The 22,199-nt window shown below is 42.1% G+C and overlaps 3 protein-coding genes across 3 annotated transcripts in view; 1 reads left to right on the top strand and 2 right to left on the bottom strand.

The window, feature by feature from the left end:
• LOC135504850 (gap junction gamma-1 protein-like) overlaps nt 1-3,503 on the bottom strand; it is a 49,944-nt gene extending 46,441 nt beyond the window's left edge. The window contains 2 exon segments of the mRNA XM_064923747.1: nt 1,440-1,494; nt 3,447-3,503. The gene's annotated coding sequence lies outside the window, so the exon portion shown is untranslated.
• Nucleotides 3,504-8,370: 4,867 nt separating this feature from the next.
• Nucleotides 8,371-14,577, bottom strand: LOC135504849 (probable phosphatase phospho1). The gene is made up of 2 exons (XM_064923745.1): nt 14,445-14,577; nt 8,371-12,626 (listed from the first exon to the last, which is right to left on the bottom strand). Exons 1-2 carry the CDS (start codon nt 14,452-14,454, stop codon nt 11,806-11,808), a joined length of 831 nt encoding a protein of 276 aa, XP_064779817.1. The 5' UTR covers nt 14,455-14,577; the 3' UTR covers nt 8,371-11,805.
• A 2,326-nt stretch (nt 14,578-16,903) lies between these two features.
• Nucleotides 16,904-22,166, top strand: LOC135504848 (uncharacterized). Its single transcript, XM_064923744.1, has 6 exons — nt 16,904-17,044; nt 17,585-17,781; nt 18,069-18,172; nt 18,255-21,138; nt 21,442-21,650; nt 21,820-22,166. Exons 2-4 carry the CDS (start codon nt 17,598-17,600, stop codon nt 19,866-19,868), a joined length of 1,902 nt encoding a protein of 633 aa, XP_064779816.1. The 5' UTR covers nt 16,904-17,044; nt 17,585-17,597; the 3' UTR covers nt 19,869-21,138; nt 21,442-21,650; nt 21,820-22,166.
• Nucleotides 22,167-22,199: the final 33 nt, after the last annotated feature.

Here is a 22,199-nt window from a genome sequence, read left to right as displayed (position 1 = left end):
AATGGACAATGACCCCAAGCATACTTCCAAAGTTGTGGCAAAATGGCTTAAGGACAACAAAGTCAAGGTATTGGAGTGGCCATCACAAAGTCCTGACCTTAATCCTATAGAACATTTGTGGGCAGAACTGAAAAAGCGTGTGAGAGCAAGGACTATAAATACACCAGCTCTGTCAGGAGGAATGGGCCAAAATAGCCCAAACTTACTGTGGGAATCTTTTGGAAAGTTATCCAAAATGTTTGACCCAAGTTAAACAATTTAAAGGCAATGCTACCAAATACTAATTGAGTCTATGTAAACTTCTGACCCACTGGGAATGTGGTGAAAGAAATAAAAGCTGAAATAAATAATTCTCTCCACTATTATTCTGACATTTCACATTCTTAAAATAAAGTGGTGCTCCTAACTGACCTAAGACAGGGAATTTTTACTAGGATTAAAGGTTAGGAATTGTGGAAAAACTAAGTTTAAATGCAAATGGCTAAGGTGTATGTAAACTTCCAAATTCAACTGTACATGTGAAGTGGGTAAAACAGTATAGAAACATTATTAAAGTGACCAGTGTTCAATGACTATGTACATAGGGTAGCAGTCTCTAAGATGCAGGGCAGAGAACCGGGTGGTAGCCGGCTAGTTACAGTAACTAAGGTTCAGGGCAAGGTACTGGGCGGAGGCAGGCTACTGGTGACTATTTAACAGTCGGAAAGCCTGGAGATGGAATCTTTTTTTCAGTCTCTCGTCCCAGCTTTGATGCACCTGTAATGTCTCTCTTAGTAGCAGCATAATATAATGGAAACACTGTAGTCATCTCCGTCACATTTTTTAAGACCTTCGAAAAACTGAATTTAAAGGGATACTTTGGGATTTTGCTAATTCTACTTCCCTAGAATATGGAAGATAAGAGGTCGTTTCTCCAGCCAATGCCAACTAGTGTTAGCTAGTAGGTCCCCTTAGACTTCCAGTCATTGTGCTAACGCTAGTTAGCATTGGCTCACGAAACTAACTCTAACTTCCTTCATACTGGACAAAGAGACATAAAATGGTACCCACTAGTTCACCTGAGTCTGGTGTCCTTAATCATCCCTTTAAGACCTGTTAAGACTTTTTAAGAGCTCCCTGAGAATAGATAGAATAAAATAAGGCTGGTATTTAAATCAATGGGAGATCAGGATAGTGCCTTGAGAAGTGTCCCGTGGCATTACTCTGTTTAGATCTGAAGGCAAACCTGACTGAGAAGACATGTATTCACTGCAACCAGATTTACTTATTCTAATCAAGTGTCAAGTCCCTTCATCCTGGATCCCACTGCAGTGTAAAACAAACGCACTTCTGGAAGCACTACTTGGAAAGGTACTTACTGCAATCGATTGAATATTGGTCTAAAATAATTCTAAAACTAAAAGTGGAGAAAAATATCAACATTGTGAGGGCATTATTACCTGTCTATTTCAGTTCTGGATGTCGGTCAATTGGGGAACTTCAAAGCCCAGATACCTGGAAACAGAGAACAAACAGGAATCACAATAGTCCTGATAGAAGGTAGGCTTATAACTGAACAGGTGTGTTACTGCACTGCAAATGTAGCCCTAGATGATACAGTGTGGATTTTCTAAGCCATAGTGATATTTTTGGTTACATGTAAAGCTTCATTAGTAGAATGCTCGAGGATCCAATTCTCTCCCATTCTCCCAAATATATCACTTTCTTGCAGCTACTCTCTCGCGTTCCCACTCTCTTGTTTAAATGCACAGGCCTACAGCTTTGGAAAGTGGAAATAAAGTGTGAGGAGGAGAAAGAATAGAAAAGGGAAAAAAAGAGAAGACAGAGTCTTGCGACAGCCACATTTGAGAACTTTTCCTGTTGAGAGTCTATTGCTGCCATTCTACTATTTCTCACTGTATCATCTCTCGTTGACAGCATATCCACACAAGTTAATTTAACTGGAGGTGTTGTGAATGAATACATATCTGCTGACTGTGTGTGTGTGTGTGTGTGTGTGTGTGTGTGTGTGTGTGTGTGTGTGTGTGTGTGTGTGTGTGTGTGTGTGTGTGTGTGTGTGTGTGTGTGTGTGTGTGTGTTACAAACTGCTTTCAACAATGACATTTCCTTTGGGAAAGTGACTTATTGTCTAATCAATTTTAAAGTTTTGTTCCAAGACCTAGTAGGGTCTGAAATGCTTTACCATTGTGTTTTAGCTAGCTATGAGTTGTTAGCTAACGTTAGTCATATTCATCACTGGTAATGTTAGGTATGTATAGGCTAGCTAAACAGATACAAGTCAGTCTTGATAAAATGAAATATATGCTACAGAAGTCAGAGAGCTACAGCACGCCAACTAGCTAGCTACTGTAGCTTGATGTTAAGCAAAAAAGTTATAAATCAAAAATTATGCGGGAATCAGACCCGGGTCAGGGCGAGACTGTGACAGATCTAGCGCAAGCTAACATCATTAATTCCGAGCTGCACAAAATGTCACCAAACAATATCAGAAAGCTAGCTAGCTAGCAAGCAAGCAAACATTTAAAATGTTGTCAAAGTAACGTTAGTTAGCTAACTGGGTTGAAAGCCGTCTTAAAAAGTCTTACCTTGTCCAAAAGTCAGCTTGGCTTTAACAAATATGATTGAGGAACTCCGATTTACTGTCATATTTTGGTTTTTAACAAAGTCCCACTTACAACCAAATGTCTTCTTACCATCAAGTTGATTCAATCAATTGCTATATTAGAACAACTAGCTATTTAAATGTTTTAAAAAAACGCGGGATTGCCTGCTGGGTGGATAAAAACTCTGTCCCAAAATACTCGCACGTTGGTTATTTTTCTTTTCCAGCTTCAAAGCCTTGCTCCACATCTGGCTCACGTTGGGAAAGCATGCTACTGGCTAAACAGCTGGCTACATTCTGATTCCCCACGACTGTCCGTGCGTCTTCGAACGGCTTAAGTGTTTCTCTTCAAACAAATCAAGATTTGTGCCGTCAACGTATAACAAGCAAGTGACATGTAGTCACACCGTTTTTATTTCACAAAGTTTATATTTCAATAACAAATTGTTGACGTTTTCAAAAGGAGCAATCGTGACCAATGCCTCCGAGAGCACCAGAGACGAATGAACTGAAAAGCGGAGCAGTGCGGCCAGCACTTCAGTTGCAGAAACCCCTCACCAACTTTACCTATTCACATTGTACTGCACTCACTGGCCCAGTCTACGACTACTCTATCCGAGCAGCTAATAGTACTAGCCTAAAATCTCACTTCGTGTAGGCTACAGTAGTCAGAGTACATAGTCTTGTGAAAGATTCGAGTTGAGTAGGCTATAGTATGTCCATTTTACATTTAATTTACAAATGGTTTATTAAAAAATATATTTATTTATATACTTAAATATAGCCCTTGTCTTGCACTTGTATGGTGCCAAACTTAAGTTATTTGTGAAAGCAAATGTCTTACCTCTGACTCTGAAGAGACATTTTTTTCTTGTGTCTTCATATACCAGCCCAAGCAACTATCTCTCCCCCTACTGTATTTATTTATTTAGCTCCTTTGCACCCCATTATTTCTATCTCTACTTTGCACATTCTTCCACTGCAAATCTACCATTCCAGTGTTGTACTTGCTATATTATATTTACTTCGCCACCATGGACTTTTCTTTGCCTTTACCTCCCTTATCTCACCTCATTTGCTCACATTGTATATAGACTTATTTTTCTACTGTATTACTGACTGTATGTTTGTTTTACTCCATGTGTAACTCTGTGTTGTATGTGTCGAACTGCTTTGCTTTATCTTGGCCAGGTCGCAATTGTAAATGAGAACTTGTTCTCAACTTGCCTACCTGGTTAAATAAAGGTGAAATAATATATATATATATATTATTTTAAATATACCAGAACAAAGATTAAGGTTGGCTAGACCATGGCTTGACTAGTTTACAGTAATTTTACATCAATGCGTGTTATTGTAAAAGAGAGGGAGAGGGGAGGAGGAAGAGGGCAGGGTGTGGCAAAACCCAACATCTCTGCATGATGCCCGTGCTGTGCTTATTGTGACTAGCTTCAAAAAAGTTTCTGACTTGGATCTACCTAAATTCTTATTATTTCCTACCATACTTAACTAAGCCAGAATCAGGTGTGGTGCTTGGTTGGAACAAAACTGTGCATTAGGCTATACACGCCTGTGGCATTTCCAGACCAGGGTTTATTGATCCAACCAATCAACGCAACACCCAATTGAGCGTGGACAGGTCTGTCTGTAAAATCGAGAATTCTACTCTCAATGGTTCCCCTGATAAATTATACATGTAAATAAAACACAAAGCTTCAGGAACAGACATTAAGACGCTAGATTTAAAAAAAAATGATGGTTTCAGTTGTAACATTGTAATCTCTTAAAAACAAAGTTCACCTGGCCATACTCATAGTTCAATACATTTGTAAAATACAAGAGGACAAGTAAATTAAAGTATCGAGTTTGACTCCTCACAAGTCCCCAACTGCCAGCTTCATTAAATAGTACCCGCAAAACACCAGTCGCAACGTCAACAGCGAAGAGGCAACTCCGGGATGCTGGCCTTCTAGGCAGAGTTCCTCTGTCCAGTGTCTGTGTTCTTTTGTCCATCTTAATCTTTTCTTTGTATTGGCCAGTCTGAGATGTGGCTTTTTCTGTTGAGGACTTTAGAGGCGTCTGTTTCTCAGACCAGACACTCTAATGTACTTGTCCTCTTGCTCAGTTGTGCACCGGAATCTCCCACTCCTTTTTCTATTCTGGTTAGAGATAGTTTGAGCTGTTCTGTAAAGGGAGTAGTACACAGCATTGTACGAGATCTTCAGTTACTTAGCAATTTCTCGCATGGAATAGCCTTAATTTCTCAGAACAAGAATAGACTGACGAGTTTCAGAAGAAAGTTATTTGTTTCTGGCAATTTTGAGCCTGTAATCAAACCCTCAAATGCTGATGCTCCAGATACTCAACTAGTCTAAAGAAGGCCAGTTTAATTGCTTCTTTAATCAGTACAAAGTTTTTAGCTGTGCTAACATAATTGCAAAAGGGTTTTTAATGATCAATTAGCCTTTTAAAATTATAAACTTGGACTAGCTAACACAATGTGCCATTGGAACACAGGAGTGATGGTTGCTGATAATGGGCCTTTGTACGCCTATGTAGATATTCCATTCAAAATCCGCCATTTACAGCTGCAATAATAATTTCCTACATTAACATTACATGTCTACACTGTATTTCTGATCAATTTTATGTTATTTTAATGGACAAAAAATTTTGCTTTTCTTTCAAAAACAAGGACATTTCTATGTGACCCCAAACTTTTGAATGGTAGTGTATGTATTTGACCCAAGTCTGGTCAGGGTTGCCTAACATCAGCATCAATCATTTCCTGAAAAAAACATGTGGCACTATAACAAATACAAGGATTTAGTGAGCTGATTCAAATGTCCAACCTGATTACACTATTGTTTCCACATTTCCTCTCAATTCCACCAGAAATTGGAGAAGCGACTTCAAATCAGACAAGAGAGGAGCATATTGTCTCAATCGTATCTCTGGCTCACACACCTTGATGTGGTTGTAGATGGACTACTGCTGCCAACAGAACAGAGTCCATATTAGGAACACCAATTTGCTTCACCTCTGGCCAACCCAGTGCCTACAAGCATCAAAGAGGTAGACAAATTAATCGAATGCAAAAGGGAAACACTTTTGGTCTAATCAGCCTGATAGTGTTTTGGCAAAGGAAGCACAAGGTTCTAATTCAAAGTGACCTCTTAAAATGCCATAGTCCCTTAACTGAGTTATCTTTCACCTCGGGAGGAGTAATTGAATGTAGCAAAATCAATGGGGTTACCCACAATCACCAGATAACATTGGCTTGTAAAGTGCTTTGACAAGTGGGATTCCGTTAGTGTAGTGAAGGGATATGGGCATATTAGATTGAGAATTGACTGTGCTCCTGATACCTAGATATTGACAGTGGAGGAAAGGAAGGAGCTGGGTGATCTTGTTGAAGGTCGAGATCCAACAGAGTCAATTTGTTATTGTTTTTGATGCGCTTAACGTTAACCAGATTTCCCTCTCTTATACACTTATGCGCCTAGGTCATTGACAATTGAATTTAGCGGCATGTCTTATTATTCTGCAAATTTGACAGTAATAGACACAGAAAATATTAGCTCAATAGCAATTTCAGGGTCCCGATGCCCGCTTAAAATGAAAGACCATTTTAGTTACGGTCTCGGTGCTATGAGTTAAGGCTCACTCACAATACATGCTCATGTCCATATAGTCAATAACCATCCATAGTCTTTCTGAGAGCCAGTCAGAGACAGCTCACATAGGGGAGAGGGAGTTAAGTTGTGCCAAAGGGTTGGTTGAGCCACCCCTTGTTTCTAGAAAACCAGAAACTAACTGAATCATGTGACCAAATATTTCGGAAAAGGTCATTCTTTCATGGAGTTTGTGAAGGAAGAAACCACATGGAAAAAGTGGTAAGCAAGTTAGGTAAAAAAAAAAACGGATTTTCACAGAGTCAAATTAATTTTCTTGCTTTTTAGGTTTCGTGATGCTTGTAGCTAAACCAAAGTAGATCATTTTAATACTGTTTTATACATCCGTGTGTGTCTCTTTAAGCTACAACATGAGGTCCTAAACCCAGCATGAAATGGCATCCCTGTAGATGTGGGATAATATTATCAAAATGATTGCTTTGGGGCTCAACATACACTATATAAATGATGATTACATTTTGTCAGTAATATGCATAGTATTTTGCCAATTTGTCATCCATATAAACTCAATCTTTTTTTTTCAGAAGGCAGTGGTGATAATATTTTATTCGGTTCATAAATGTGTAGATGTGGAACATCTTACCCCAAGGCAGCTCAACTTACCCTGTCCATATGCTCCATTTACCCCATACCCAGGGTAAGTTGTGCCAAGAAACTATTTTGTTTGGACAATGTATGTTTTCAAAACTGTTATGTTTACATGAATTCTGATTAATTCCAGGGATACACAACATCCCAAAATATATGTTGAATACTCAATCTCCATTGACGTAGTGATGCTGAATGTAAATAAAAATTGAGAGAGAGAGAGAGTCAAAGAGAGAGAGAGAGAGAGAGTGAGGCAAAGAGAGAGAGAGAGAGTGAGGCAAAGAGAGAGAGAGAGAGAGAGTGAGGCAAAGAGAGAGAGAGAGGCAAAGAGAGAGAGAGAGAGTGAGGCAAAGAGAGAGAGAGTGAGGCAGAGAGAGAGAGAGGCAAAGAGAGAGAGAGTGAGGCAAAGAGAGAGGGGGGAGAGAGAGGAAGAAAGCATAAACAGAGATAGATATGACCGTCTAAAATTCAGTGTAAGGAAAAGTCCTTATTATAGTGTGTGTGTGTGTGTGTTTGCGCCCGTTAGTGTGTGCATAAATGCACGTGTGTGTGTGTGTGCTTGTGTGAGCACGTATGTGTGTGTGTGCTGAGTCAACTGGTTACTTGGCTGAGTTTCAGCAGCATCTCAACTCACTTCAGTGTGAGTAAAGTGACACGGACAACCACAAACACCAGATGTCATCTACATCACTTACAAAAGGCTTCAGGCCTTCTCTGTCATATTCAGACAAACCAATGCTATAGCATGTGATCAGCAATACTGTTGACCCGAACCCTAGTCTCTGTGATAGATTGTTAAACATGTGGTTACGAGATAAACAGGACGCCTTTTACAGGTAACTTGAAAGTAACTGTGTGATCACACAACCCTTTTGATTACAAAAAAAACGATGTTGATTTATTTATGAAATACCTGTAGTGGTGTGTGTGCGTTTTATGCAGTCACATTGCGTAGATGAACATATTTTACAATGCCTGCAGAACAATTTGACATCTCAGGAACAACATCCATATGATATAGCAATCTTTTGACGAACTGGAACGCCACCATTGACTTCTGACAGTCGATTCGATTCCATTCCCCTTACGTTAGCGTTTATCCTCTAGTACTGTATTGTAGTCTACGTTCAGTCGTTTGGCAGAAACATATTCAACTGGCGCCACCTTGTGGAAATAAGACCTATGTGTATGGGTATGCTTATCGAGTCCATGGTATCAAACTTTGCAAACACATCATTATTTCCAAGACGGTGTACATGGCCATCGGTGAAGTCCAAAAATGGTGCGCATGACGCCTCTGTTTCTTGCATAAGGAAGACAATCTTTTACAAGGATATTTGAGTGGATAAATAGTGGATAGTTAAGTGGGGGGGGATTACAATTGGTCATACTGTGTCAACATTTCAACTACATTCATCAAATATATATTCGACTCATTCTCTATTAGGTTTCCTATTCAAGACTTGATGCAGTGAACACAGCTGAAAATAAATCTGGAAAACCTGCTCAGTTTGTTGATGGCTTTATATTCCTGTTACTATTACAATGGTACATTACACACATGGTCTCATTGATTTCTAGATTAAAGACAAACAGGCTAAAACATGAAGTACGCAGCATAACGTCTCTTAAAGTTGAACAGTGAGGATCAGTCAGTTCAGTATTGCAGGAGGACTAATGCCGGTCAAAACAAGAAGGATTACTTCTCAAGCCATCAAACCAGAACACACAAACACACACAGGCGTCATTTTCAAGAGAAATTCATATATTAGCCAAGAGGAGCACCCAAAACACTGGCCATTCTGGTTTAAGTGGGGCTTTAACATTTGTAACACATTTCAGTGAAAGTTGAGGTGAGATTATATAGTGAAAACGGCCCATAGGTGCGGGACGCATTGGGGATATGAGTTTCACAGTATTACACTTCCTCTCGTTCTCTTCACTTAACCCTATACTGTGAACATAAAGCCAGTTATTGCACAAAACTCAAACAAGGATATTCTTCTATTCCAAGCTTAATGTCTGGATTGCAGTTACAGGTCAAGTTACAGGTCAATTATGTATTATCTAGTGATCACAGAATTAGTACAACAACACCACCATCCTCAGCATAGTGTATTACATATTCAACTGATAGCTAAAGTGAAGTCCCACTATGGCTCTCACCAAACCACTAAAATACTTTAATCTCTTTTCAGTATCATACTCCAATATTTCAAAATAGTCTGACAGAGCAAATCAATGATCTCCAATGTGATTTACTGATCATATGCTGATCATGGGTCACAGCAATGTAGCTGATATGCAACTAATACATGCAAATAAACACTATTTGTATCAGCAGCTATTCCTGCTCCATTACAGAATGCTCTATACATCGTTCATTGCTCCCTGAGAGACCAAGCTACAGACAGGATCTATTGAGGCCTGTGCGTTATCCTGGTTGTCAAATCTGTTTCTACTCGCCAACTTCTTTCGCTACCATCCCGAACATGGAGGCTTAAGGCAACCAGAGCTAAATCAATTACATACAGTAGCTTGAAGACCTTCAAATACTTGAGGACGACCAATGCTTGAAAGTATTTGAGGTGCGCTTTATTCACCTTGATTTGAAGTTCACACTTTTGGGACTATTCCATTAGTTCCATTGTCCAGGACAAAACAAATCAAGCGCAGCACAAGATTTTGAACGTATTTCACCTATGAGTAGGCCTATGGTTGGATGAGAGATTATATTGTTACAACGGAGACAAATTTAAGTGCTGTAACACTGATTCATAATTTGTCAAAGGTACTTTCTTTGATGACATTAACACATCAACATGCAGGTTTGTTCATTTTCAAGGAAGCCTTTTGGATTTTTGTTTGTTTGTTGCATCAGGGTCAAAGTTACAAACACTCCAACCCATGGCCATTTGTTCACAGTGATTTACGACTTTGAGCACACACTTGTCTTATATAGGGTTTAAATTACATAGACATGCACATAGACTCAGTATGTGAGGTTGCACTGAACTAGTGTGCTGGACCAAAGTAGTATTTCTATCACTGGAGGAGATGTTCATATTTGAATGCTTACGGGAATGCCCTGGTGTCTTATGGTAGAACCCACCACCATCTCCAGGCATCCCCTATAATTCGATACTAGTCTCCAATAACCATTTCTGGAGGACATTAGTTGATTCTCTGCCTTTTTTTGGGGTGGATAGCAACCCAGATATAGAGTGTTGTTGACTCAATTAGTTAATAGTCTCCCCTGTCAAGTCTCAGAGCTCAATGAAAGAGTTAACACTGGAGATGGGGGTGTTCAAGGAAGGCCAATGGGTTCAAATGTCTGAGGAGACCATGAAAGTTATAGCAAGGGGGGAGGGATTGAGACACTCCAATGTCAATAGAATGATAGACATGGGACCACACACAGATTCCAATGTCTCAAGTGTTTCATAGGTTTCTCACAATGTGAGGGTGCACTGTACAAAGAGGTGCAGCGCGGGTGCACAGGCTTCACTTTGCATCTCAAGTCGGTGTACATTGCCCTTGTAGATTAGGTGTCAGCGAGTGCGTGCCAGAGCGTCAGTGGCGTCTATCTCTGTGTCATTCTATCCCAAGCCTTGTCCTGGAGAGCCACGGTGTTGGCTTTGGTACCAGACACTACTAGAGCATATGATTCCATTAGTCAACTTATGTCAACCAGTCATCACTTGCTTTATTAGCAGAATGAGGCATGTTAAAGGCTGGGCCGGGACACAACAATGCTCACACTCCTGACCATGTAAAGAACATGGATTGTGTCTAAATATCCATACTAGCGTACTACATACTTAAACTGCATACTCATTTCAACGTCTGATCTATTAGAATTCACCATATTTTTTCCCGACTCACATGTTTGGAAACAGCGGATAATCAGATAAATTGATGCGGTGTACCAAAATGAACGAATGGCCGGAGTCAACGCAATCGCGTATTAGATGACGCATTCGGAGTACTATGTTTGAAATTTCACATACTAATAACACTTTTTTTTGCATACTATTTAGTACGCTAGTGTGGGCATTTGGACACGGTCACTGTCTTCAACCCAATAGTTACCAACCCTGATCTCGAAAAGCTAGAGTGTGCAGAGAGGCTTTTTTTATCCCAAGCCAACAACACATCTTATTTCAATAATGATCTACGCATCGTGATTGATTAAGCCTTACTATAAGACATTATAAAGGCTCATATATGCTTAGAACAACTTATAAAGCACTATACCTGCATGTTTTAGAACTGGGGTAGAACAAAAACCCACACATACTGCAGCCGTCAAGCACCAAGTGGGAAGATTAGAACCCTTGTATCCCAAGGTGCAAATGACACATTGACTTCTGGAGGTGTCATACAAAGTAGTGGACTGGACCAACATTAATATTCTTAATGCCTACAGAGATGGGACTGTTAACCCAAAATGAATATTCTTAAAGCTTACAGAGATGGTACTGTTAACCAAAATGTATATTCTTAATGCTTACGGAAGTACTGCTAACCAAAAGGTGAAGACTATGCACACTGAAGTATCGTATCCTTCCTTATCATCAATGCTTACATGTGCTTTATTGATAATGTTTTGACCCTTAGGTCTACCTTCGGTCAAAACGTTGTCAATGAAGCACAATGGGAGCATCATTTGCAGTAAGTCAAGTCTTCTTTAGTCTTTTACAAACATATTCTTGGATCTCTAGCACCTGCTTAAAAACACTGGACATGCCTAATGTCATTTTCCTCCTACTCTTTAATACTTTTAACAATAACTTTTGGGGGTGCCCTAATCTGTTCATTCCTACCCTGCTTCTGTGTGCTATACCTGGTCCCAGATTTGTTTGTACTGACAGCACACAATCTGGTACCTGTCTAGGCTGCAGTGTCCTTTCTCCATCTCATCCCTCCTCCTCCAGCCTGTTCAGGCAGTCCACCACGTCCTGCCCGCTGGCCCAGGGCACCACGCTGACCTTAAGGCCCTCGGTCCCAGCGTCCTGCATCTCCTGCAGCAGCCGGTGCATGGGAAAGTGCCTCCTGGGGAAGGCCGTGTCGCGGGGCCCTAAGGCCAGCATGGGGCAAATGTCGTTGGCCCCGTCCCCCACGTAGAACACCCTCTGGAAGGGGCAGCCGCCGCGCTCCTGCTGCCGCCGCGCCAGGTACCCGCGTACGATCACCTGCTTGCACATGTTATCGGGGCAGCGCTGGCAGTCGTGGGCGTGGAAGGGCAGGAGCACCAGGCGCCCCTGAGCGTCAAAGCTGGCCGGGTTGGTGAAGATCCTGTGGAAGAGGTGGCGAGCCCCAGCCCTCTCCAGCCATGCCTCAATGAAGTACATGTTTGCGTCGGAGACCACCACCAACTCAAAGTCCTGCTTGCGGGACTGGAGGTACTGGAAGAGAGTGAGAAGGCCGGGCGTGGGGGGGATTTGCTCGACCTTGGAGCGAATGGAGTCCTCAGTGACGCCCTGCTCAGCCATGTAGGCCAGGATGCGCTGCATTTGCTCATTGTAGTAGCCCTCGCGGTACGAGTGTCTCAGCCAATCGGGGAGCTGCTGGCCCGGGGCGGCGCGCACCACTGCATCGTCGCTGCTCTCGTTGACGATAGTCTCGTCAAAGTCAAAGAGAACCAGGAAACGTTTGGGAGGGGACGGGACTGGGGCCGTGGAAGGGACAGATGAGGCAGCCATGTTTGAGGAGCGGTGGAGCGGTGGCTCGCCCACACCTGAGGAAGACAAGAGGACAGGGGGACGACAGAGACGGGTGAACAAAGTGAGTCATGCCAGTGTTTACCATGGTGGTCAAAACCTACTCGTGGCTTCCTTTTGAGTTGTGACTTAAGACTGTGACCTAGCTAAAAAATATCGCCCCGGTGTACTATAGGCCAATAGTACTGTACATTTTGTGAACCACTGCGGTGTGCTTTTGGCTGACATCTTGAATCCTGAATGTGAAAAATTGTCTTATCACCCTCTGCCATCATGTCATGCCATTGCTGGGATGCCTCTAGTCCAGACTCCACAAGTAAAAAGTACTAGTACCACATTACGGGTCGATGCGTTTGCACAGACCTTGATTAAACATGTTATTAAATCTGTGACTGAAAAGACCTTTCCATGGAGACTTTCCATTGAGCAAAAGCTTAATGAGCTTTAAATTGCAACAACGTAAGGCGGCGGAAATGAGGAGAAATCACAACCAGCCCAGACTAAGTCCTTAGGACTGGACTTTGCGATTCAAGAGTTACTACAGGAGGAAAGGGAGAGATGTGGAGCTGAGATAAGAAAATGGGTCTGAGATACCGAATGGAATGTATCGAAGAGAAAAACAACAAGGAGCACATTCACATGCAGTTTATGGCAAGTGTGGAAAATTTTGCCCCCCAGTTGTTTTGAAAGATATCACTTGAATTACTAAGCAATGGTGCAATAAAAATAATATCTGCACAACTTTATCATTAAACAAAACACTAGGCCTACACTTGGCAATATTCCAATTCTGAACATCTCCACATTCATTCAATAGATTAACACGGAGCCCCCTAGGATACAGCCCACAGCCTAAACCTTGGAATGATGCCATTTTGACATAAGAGCTAGGCTTCAAGCAGGCACAAGGCACTACTGTTGCAGTCTTGCTGTGACTGGAGTGGGGAAAGAGGGCGGGGCCACAAGGATATTACATCACACTGCATATCTTGACCATAAGTGGACCAACGCTGAGCAGTCAATTGGTTCAATATTCCCTAGTGTCCCAAGTGTTCCTAAAAATCAATCATAGTAACAACTAAATAATAATTAGGTCTAAGTAACCTAATAAATAGTCGTGATAAATGATACGGTCTTAGTAAATGTTGCAACCCATTGAAATGGCATATTGGCTGCTGCTGTTTGTTGATTTAAAGTAACAGCTTTGTTAGTTTGCATGGTTGGATTTTATAGGCCTATGCAATGGTGCCTATATGCATTTTAAACCCAGACCGTTACAACATAGAACTCTTACGTGAACAAATCGCCCGATCAGCAAAGCAGAAGTGCAACTGCAGATTAAATAATTAAAGTGTAAAGAGCAGCGCAGTGCTGCAACATTTGCGCATTGCAATCCCAAAAGAAAAACAAAACGTCCTGCCCATTCTGGAAGAACAGTGTTAGATTATGGGCTATTCCCAGGCCGATCAAAGATACTTTGCTGATACAGCCTGCGTAAAATCAAATACAGATCTAATTTGACACATGCCAATAGAACTGTTCCAACGCACCTCGTCAGATGACTGATAAACACTGATTTCCATTCCCACACTGGTCCCCTTATTTATAGTACATATCCACTGACTAAGCTGTCTAAATATACACTCGAACAGCTATTATTAATGCGACTAAAGGTTACCCTTGAAGGTCCGTAGCGCAGCCCACTCCACTGTCCGATTTGGGTACATTGACCGTACATTTTTGGGGTTTGCGTGCCAGGGGATCAAAAGACAAAATCAATATTAAGCAGAACAGAGAGAATAAATAGACGATATTATGACATCAAATAATTATACCGGTGAACATGTGTTTTCAAATGGTCAGCTCTGTGCCCCTCGTCCTGAGTGGTTGGTGGTGCCCGGCTACCGCATTCTTGTGTCGGCGACGGGACATTTGCTTCGCCTCGCCGGGTAGCGGGGGCAGATGAATTAAATGCATTCCAACTCCCCCACCATGGGCGTCAAAACCAAGGAGAGCGACAGCCGCGATGACGTCCAACTTGCGTCCCAGTGACGCGACAACATAGGAGGCGGCTACACTGTTTACGTGCGTAGATTAGGCTACGCGCTATCAGCCATGTACTGACACAGGGTATAACACTCTTTGTATGATAGAATAGAATAGACCTAAATTATCTCATTGGTGGGTGCTTATATTTGTCCTATGTATGTGGGACACATTTTTTTTTTTATATCCCGACTCCCCATGAGACACCCTTGGAGAGTGGGGCCATGACCAGGGTCTGCCATTATCAAAGGCAACCCCGGTGAAATTAGGTTTAAATGCCTTGCTCAAGGGCACATTGGCAGATTTTTCACATTTTGGCGACCTTTTGGTTACTGGCCCAACGCTCTAACCTTTAGGCTTCCTGCCACGCTAGTGATATTGCTAAAGAAAAACACCATATGAGAAAATGTGTCAATAAAGCATAGTAGACCGCTGTAGTTCTATGGTAGCTCATTGAATTTGTGTAGAGTTGGAACACAGCGTGCCTATGTTTGTTCATGTATGTGCAACACTCGTGACCTACACACATTATCATGTTGACAGTCCCCATGTGGGCCACAGTAATCTGTTTTATAGATCTCCTGTATCTTCTGTTCTCAGCCATCGAAGTAGTGGAACATAGTGCCATTGTACAAGCTCTGCCAACAACTCCACTGAGTGCTGGTCAAGGTTGTTCAATGGTAGGCCACAGTACAGTATATTGACTATTAATCTTCTTAGGCTGTTTCAATGTCATAAATTGAGATCTAAAGATCAAACAAAAAACAGGATGCCTTTTGGCAAACTAAGATATTAAAGACAACTTTTCTAACGCTCTGAGAAAATGACTACTAGACAGTTTGACAGAACACTTTATGTTAACACTTGATCACATAGAGAACCTCTCCCTCAATGTCAGCCAAACAAACGAGCTGATTGGACTTCATGAGGAACCAGGATAGGCACGCCTCCATCCTTATCAAAGGGGCTTCCGTGGAGACCTACAAAATGTCAAGTTCATCTCTGAGGAGCTGAAATGGTCAAACTACACAAACGACACAGACACAATGGTGAAGAAGGCACAAGAAGGTGGTGACTCCCTGCATTTCTCCATTTGGAGACTTTCTCTCCCCTCAACAAGCATCTACCCTGCCCCCACCCCAATGGACACTTATCATGCTGAACACATTTACATTTTAGTCATTTAGAAGATAGCCACCACTACCACCCACCCCCCTCCCCCAGTTACCCTGCCCACACCCCAATGGACATTAATATTTATCAATGTCACAGTTGTGAACATATGTTATTATTATACATTTGTTTGTTTCATTGTTTCATTCACAATTGCATTGTTGGAGCTCAGAGCTTAAGAATTTCACTGTACATTGCAGGTGACTAAATACAAATCGAATCTATATATTTTGTCTCAAACTTCCAACCTCATCATGACCAAGCTTCCTGCTCACCTGCACAGAAAGTTGAAATGGAATTGTATTTAACTTCTGGCTTCCTGTGGACTGTTTTTGTGCATCACTGTAGACACTGGGGGTGAATTGAGCAATGATAAACCCTGGATTGCTGATGCTGCTGTACCTATTGGTCATCGAGTGGCTTTGAAGCCACCTGTCGGCCATTTTGTCATTCCCCAGTAGGAGCAGTCCTCCATAGGAATGAATGGATTCTACAGTATTTCAATTAAATGTTTCAAGGACAAAATTACATGTATTTAAATATTTATTTTTGTTTTAGTGGGACAGTATTAGTAATATCAAAAATGATACTTTAAATCTCAAAAAAGGACAATTTTACGGTTTGCTCACATAATATAATTTAAAAGTATGTATTATGATTTCTGTAATAGAATAAAAGTGTCAAGACGAATGTAGACATTAATAAAAGCATCTATATGGCTTCCAAAATATATTTTTTTGTAATGGGTGGGAGTGCCAAGATGGAGGCACCGTGACTTCAACACAGCGCCACCAATTGGTTATCTAGTGTATATATAAATCATTGGAATTGAGTCCATCATTAGCTTTCCGTGATGTAATGGCGCCCTCTTGTGGTAGGTGTGCTCACACCGTGTCAGTTATTTTACCGTCGAGGAAATTGTACTTTGATGTATTTAAAAAAAAAAAAAAAAGAATATTCCCCCAAAAATGTATCTAAAAACTTCGAATGGGTACTTGATAACGCTAATGTTCCCTTTTCTGTTCTCACAAAAAATAGTTGCTGTTTTTATGTTTTTGATGCCATCATTGACTCATTCACGCAAGTCCTTTCACTTTCCATTTCTTGAGAACCGAGAATAATCTCTCTCAGATTTGCAAGCAGTAGTTCGTCATTTTGCTCTGATAACATATCTCGTTTCATATTTGAATCTAGGACAAACGCACACAAAAGAAAGGTAATATCCAAAGATTTTAATAAATTGCTCAAATATCAAATATATTTGCAATGTTGTAGGCCTAGTCTGAAGGTGCATTAGGGTATGTGGCTCTTATCCAGGTAATGGGTTGGCCTATATTTTTCGAGCCACAACATCATGACTTGAATTACCAGCAATGCAAATCAACATAGTTAACTTTTTTTTATTAAATATGGAGTGATTTACACAGACAGATTGCTTTATGATTTGTTCATATCTTTGCGCAAAGCATGTATGGAAGCAGTTATTCAGGCCTGCCTAACGTAGTCTTGTTCTGAAATTATTTCGGCAATAAAAATGTATTTACATTTACGTGTCAGAATCATTGATTATATATTGAAATGACTGAAACCTGAGGGTTTCAATACGGAAAAGAATTAACACTTTCTGAGTTGCTATTATAACTGTATACTCTTTCAAAACGGTTGAATTGATTAGGTTGTGATCAGTGATTGCAATTTCATCATTTGGCAAAACATTGTTAACTGTGGATGTCCTTGGCCTTGCCTATGCTTACAGATAAATAACAAGGATGGCGAAGGAGGGTGGAACGGTCAGAGTGTGTGGGTTACCCCTAGATATCAGTAAAAACAGACTGATCGACAAGCTCCACATTCATTTCCTGCGGAAGAGGAATGGAGGAGGGGACATTTCATCTGTCACGGTCTCCAAGACAACGCCTGGCTCTGCCTTCATTACCTTTGAGGACAGTGAAGGTTAGAGGTCATCGGTGGGCTTGGGGGGAAAAAATGAAGGAAGTAGATAGTATAATAAGTAAAACATAGAGAACCGTAAGAGGAAAAGTACTGAAAATTACAAGATGTCTTGTGTGTATACCACACATATCTGATTTATCTGACTGATGGGTCTGACATGAAATTATCTTGATAAGGGACATCCTATAGAGCGCATCCTATAATGCATATTCAGGTAGCCTACAGTGTGTCCTTGAGGAGTTTAAGTAATATTTGTTGTCTTTTTTAAAATTCTACATGACACGCAGTGGCTCGGAGAGTGGTTGAACATCAGAATCACACATTATCAGTGAATGACAAGCAATATGAGCTCAGTGTGAGTTTGCACAACAAAGAAATGGACCCAGATGAGGTAAGGCATGCAAATAAACCATCTAAACATCTCATCTTTTTAGTCAAATCCTAGTCTCACTCTTCTTAATTCAATCTTTCAGCTCTTTGTGGACACAGCTGTGACAGTGGACTACAGCAAATTGAATGGGGGCAAAACATCGATATCTGACATCCTCAAAAATGCCTGCGACATAAAATGCACCTTTCACGTTCATGCTGACCTCTGCACTTTCAAAGGTCGCTACACAGAAGTCCAAATCCTGACCAAGTGTCTGCTGAGACTTTTCAATTCACAGACCTCAAAAGATGTCCATTCCCTTAAAGCTGAGGCCACCAAGGATGACAAAACATACAACTCTGCTCAAGGACAAACAGAAAGACAGCAGGACACTGACACCTCAGGACAGGCCAACGGACAGGATCTGGGGAAATGTTCCAGTAGAGCCTCTAAGAGTAATCGTGCCCTTCTTCAAGAATCTTACACCAACGATAGAAAGGGGGCGGATGCATTGTACACATCATACACCAATCATAGAGAGGAGGCGGGGGCATTGCATACATCTTACATCAATGACATAGAGGATGCAGTGGCATTAGAGAAGGGAACCTTAACGGAGGACTTCTCCATGGTCATAGACACAGACATCTTCCGATACCTCCGAAAGCACTGCTCGGCTGAGTACCAGAACATCCTCGACAGGCATGGAGTAGAGATACTGGACGTCACCACCAGGGATATCACCACCCTCTATCTGCAGCTTAAGACTGGGGCCACTGGGCGAGGGGTGGAACGTCTAAGGCTTGCGCATGGGGAGCTGGGCTGGCTGTACCAAGACAAAGAGGCCCAGCTTCGCAAGGAGCAGTTGGTTAAGAAAAGATTCCCCAGTTTGGGGCTCCAGCAGGCTTTTAACGCCTTAACGCAGAGATTCACAAAGCTGCTGATCAATGAAGACAACTCCAATGTCTATCTGGTGGGCAGTGGAAGTGACGTGTCGGAGGCCAAGCAGTTCCTATTGGACATGCAAGGGACAACAAAGGAGCACGGTCAAGAGTTATTTCACCCCTCGGGAGATGCGTCTCTATCCTTTGTGCCTGACACCAAGCTTAGAAAACAAAGGGCCGTGAGGAGCAAAGAATTCAAAATGGCGGCCACTTTTGGGAGAACTATGGGTTCTGAGACACTTAAAGATGATGAGACTTGGTCCAGCTTGGGTGACGTAAAGGCTCCTGAGGATCACCAGACCAATAGTTTCTTGTCCACAAAACCCATTGGAACGAACGACCAGAAATTCGGTAGTGGACCAATTTCAGGGATTACGAGTCAGAAGGTTGAAATGTCAAGTTCTGGTCCAAAGGGTCTCCAAGAAGACACCCTCTTCAAAAGGTATGAACCATCGTCCACTGCTCCCTTGTCTGGTAAACCCCCTCTGAACTTGGCACAAAACAATGAAACCAGACCCACAAAAGCAGCAAACTTTAGTGGATTCCAGGGCTACTCAATGGATGATATGGACATGTCTGTGGACAGGGCGGTTCCAACTGGCGTCGTCCAACAATCCAAGTCAATTTCCACTCTGAGACGGTCCAACAGTTTCTCAGGGCAGGTTAGGACTAAACAAGTCAGAAAGGACAGCAGCTCAGCTGTAGACCTGTTTGGAAAGACCAAAGGAGGCAAACTACCAGTCACCCAGAGACTAGGCAAGTCTTCAGTGTAGAGCTGGTGGTGCCCACAACTCAATGGTTATACATAAAGGAGGTTTTCCACATACTGCTAGAGGAAGTAACCTCTGACCTGCAGATGACGGAGAAAAAAACATTAAATGAGGTCGTCCTCCATCTGAGAGGGAAAGATCCAGCCAACGTCTGGATGTGTCAGCAGGTGCTGAAAGAGCAGATTGCCAAGGTAGCCGAGGACTTCTCCACCCATGAGCTGTTGTTAACACAGCTGGGTGTGTCAGACTCGAAGAATGAGACAGTGGAGGTGTTATGCACCACTGTGAGAGAGACATGGGAGAAAGTGAAAATCATTCCAATGCCAAATACTAAGAGCATTTTAATCTTTGGTCCAAACCTGGATTGCATGGAGGCGATGTCATTTCTAAAAAAGATGCTTCATTTTGCGACAGAGGGGGAACAGACCATGGAAGAGAGACCCATTGATCTTAAGAAACCATCTTCTGATTCTGCATCCAACGCTGACATAAACTCCTCAGCAGCACATCAGAGCTCTGCCAGTAGTGACAAACAAGACCAGGAGACCACCTCTGCAAACAACATTGCTTCATCAGGGAGCTTGGAGAGAGTGAGCCAATCAGATGTGAAGAAAGTGCCTGTTTTGAAGCTTCGGTTAGGAGCATCTGGTCCCCTGGATGAAAAGAGTTTCAGGACAATCAGTGCTCCCCATAAAGCAGAGGGGTCACGAAGAGTTACAGAAGGAAATTACGGTGCAGCACCATTACCAGAGCACAGTGCTCAGAGGGTGACAGGGCCAATGCCTGAGGAAAGCCAGATACCGAGCAGTAGGGAACTGCAGACCCAAAAGGACCATAGCGAAGGAAATGCCGGTTTGTCCTGTATATGTGGAACCGCAGGGGCATCTGTATCTTGGACGGCTGGTGGAAAAGCCATGTGCCCGTCATGCGTGGAATGTGCAAAGTCTCATGCAGTGAATCCACAAAGCGCCACCGCCAAACATTACGGGGCAAGCCGGTCAATGAGAAACACGATGTGAAAGACACCGAGGTGATGGCCAGTCCATCTTGTGTAGGAGGAACCACTGGGGAATCTGTGTCTATGACTGCTTGTGGCGGGGCCTTGTGCCAGAATCACATCCATCCCGACTGTAAAGTACGTCCTAAATCTCAGGAAGGTGTCGTGGGCATCCGAGGGACCATGACCCGCAGTGAGATGTCCATCAGTCTGGTCGGGTACAGCAAGGACACAACGCTGAAGATAACCTACAACATTCCTGATGGCATCCAAGGGGTAAGGTCTAACCTTTGAGAATTGGGAATTGTTCAAAGGGATTGGAAATGACAGTTTGCTTAGGCTACACTTTTATATCACACATATTTATTACTGCCAAAATGTTTCATGTTACAATAGCTCTTGATTTGAATCCACCCGATATAGAGCCACGTGTGATCAACACTGAGATCATCAGCCGACAGGAATTAAAAGAATCCTTATGACAGTCGTACAAAGGCGTTATGTCTAGGGCGTGTAGATGAGGTCTTACCTATAGATGTGTGTTGCCATCCTCGTGATCTACTTACCACCTCTGTGCAGAAAGGTCATCCAAACCCTGGGGGGTCTTTCCAAGGGGGCACGTTCCATGCCTTCCTGCCTCTGAATGAAACGACTCTCAAGCTTCTGCCATGCCTCCAACGTGCCTTTCATCGAGGCCTCACCTTCAATGTGAGAGTAGGGGACACTAGGGATTGTGTGACCTGGGGTAGCATCCCACACAAGACCAGCATCGAGGGAGGGATTTCCAGGTGAGGTTTTTGTCCAATGTACAGTATGAAAACTATGACATTGAAATATGAAACAAATTTAAACAATAGTGGCAGTGCTATAATCCAAGATTCTTATCCTGGTAGGCCTGAAAGATGAGTTGAAACAGGTTTAGTAGATTGTGGTCCTAAATAAGTCTCCCCTCTATAGGAATGGATACCCAGACTCAAGATATCTCAAATGCTTAGCTGAGGCACTGAGGTCTCATGGTATCGAGGGCTGAAAAACTGCAATGGATCAAGACATGAGAAAAAACTCAAACTGACCGAAGAACGCTTTAAAAATGTAATCATTAATTATTTTTGCTGTACATTTTCCTATGTAGACACTAAAGTTATATAACAAAAAAAAAGTAAGGTTCACAATATATATTGTTCTATGAAAAATAGTCACAATCAGAAAATGTTCATGATAATGCCTATGTAATACACTGAAGACGCATATGTTGAACACATACTGTATATTGTTTGACTCAAATGATTAAAATACAGATATCAGTTCAGATGTCATTTGGCTCTCTTTTCCAGCTA

The sequence above is a fragment of the Oncorhynchus masou genome, chromosome 18, assembly GCF_036934945.1.
Source record: "Oncorhynchus masou masou isolate Uvic2021 chromosome 18, UVic_Omas_1.1, whole genome shotgun sequence".
In the NCBI taxonomy this organism is placed as follows: Eukaryota; Metazoa; Chordata; class Actinopteri; order Salmoniformes; family Salmonidae; genus Oncorhynchus; species Oncorhynchus masou.
Note: the sequence above shows the minus strand (reverse complement) of the source record. Positions and strands in the feature narration are given on the sequence as shown.

Excerpts from the sequence above, each read along its gene's own strand:
- LOC135504848 (XM_064923744.1), top strand. The coding sequence starts at position 17,598 with ATGGCGAAGGAGGGTGGAACGGTCAGAGTGTGTGGGTTACCCCTAGAT. Across the intron at positions 17,782-18,068 it reads TACCTTTGAGGACAGTGAAG|TGGCTCGGAGAGTGGTTGAA; the intron begins GTTAGAGGTCAT and ends CATGACACGCAG. Across the intron at positions 18,173-18,254 it reads AAGAAATGGACCCAGATGAG|CTCTTTGTGGACACAGCTGT; the intron begins GTAAGGCATGCA and ends TCAATCTTTCAG.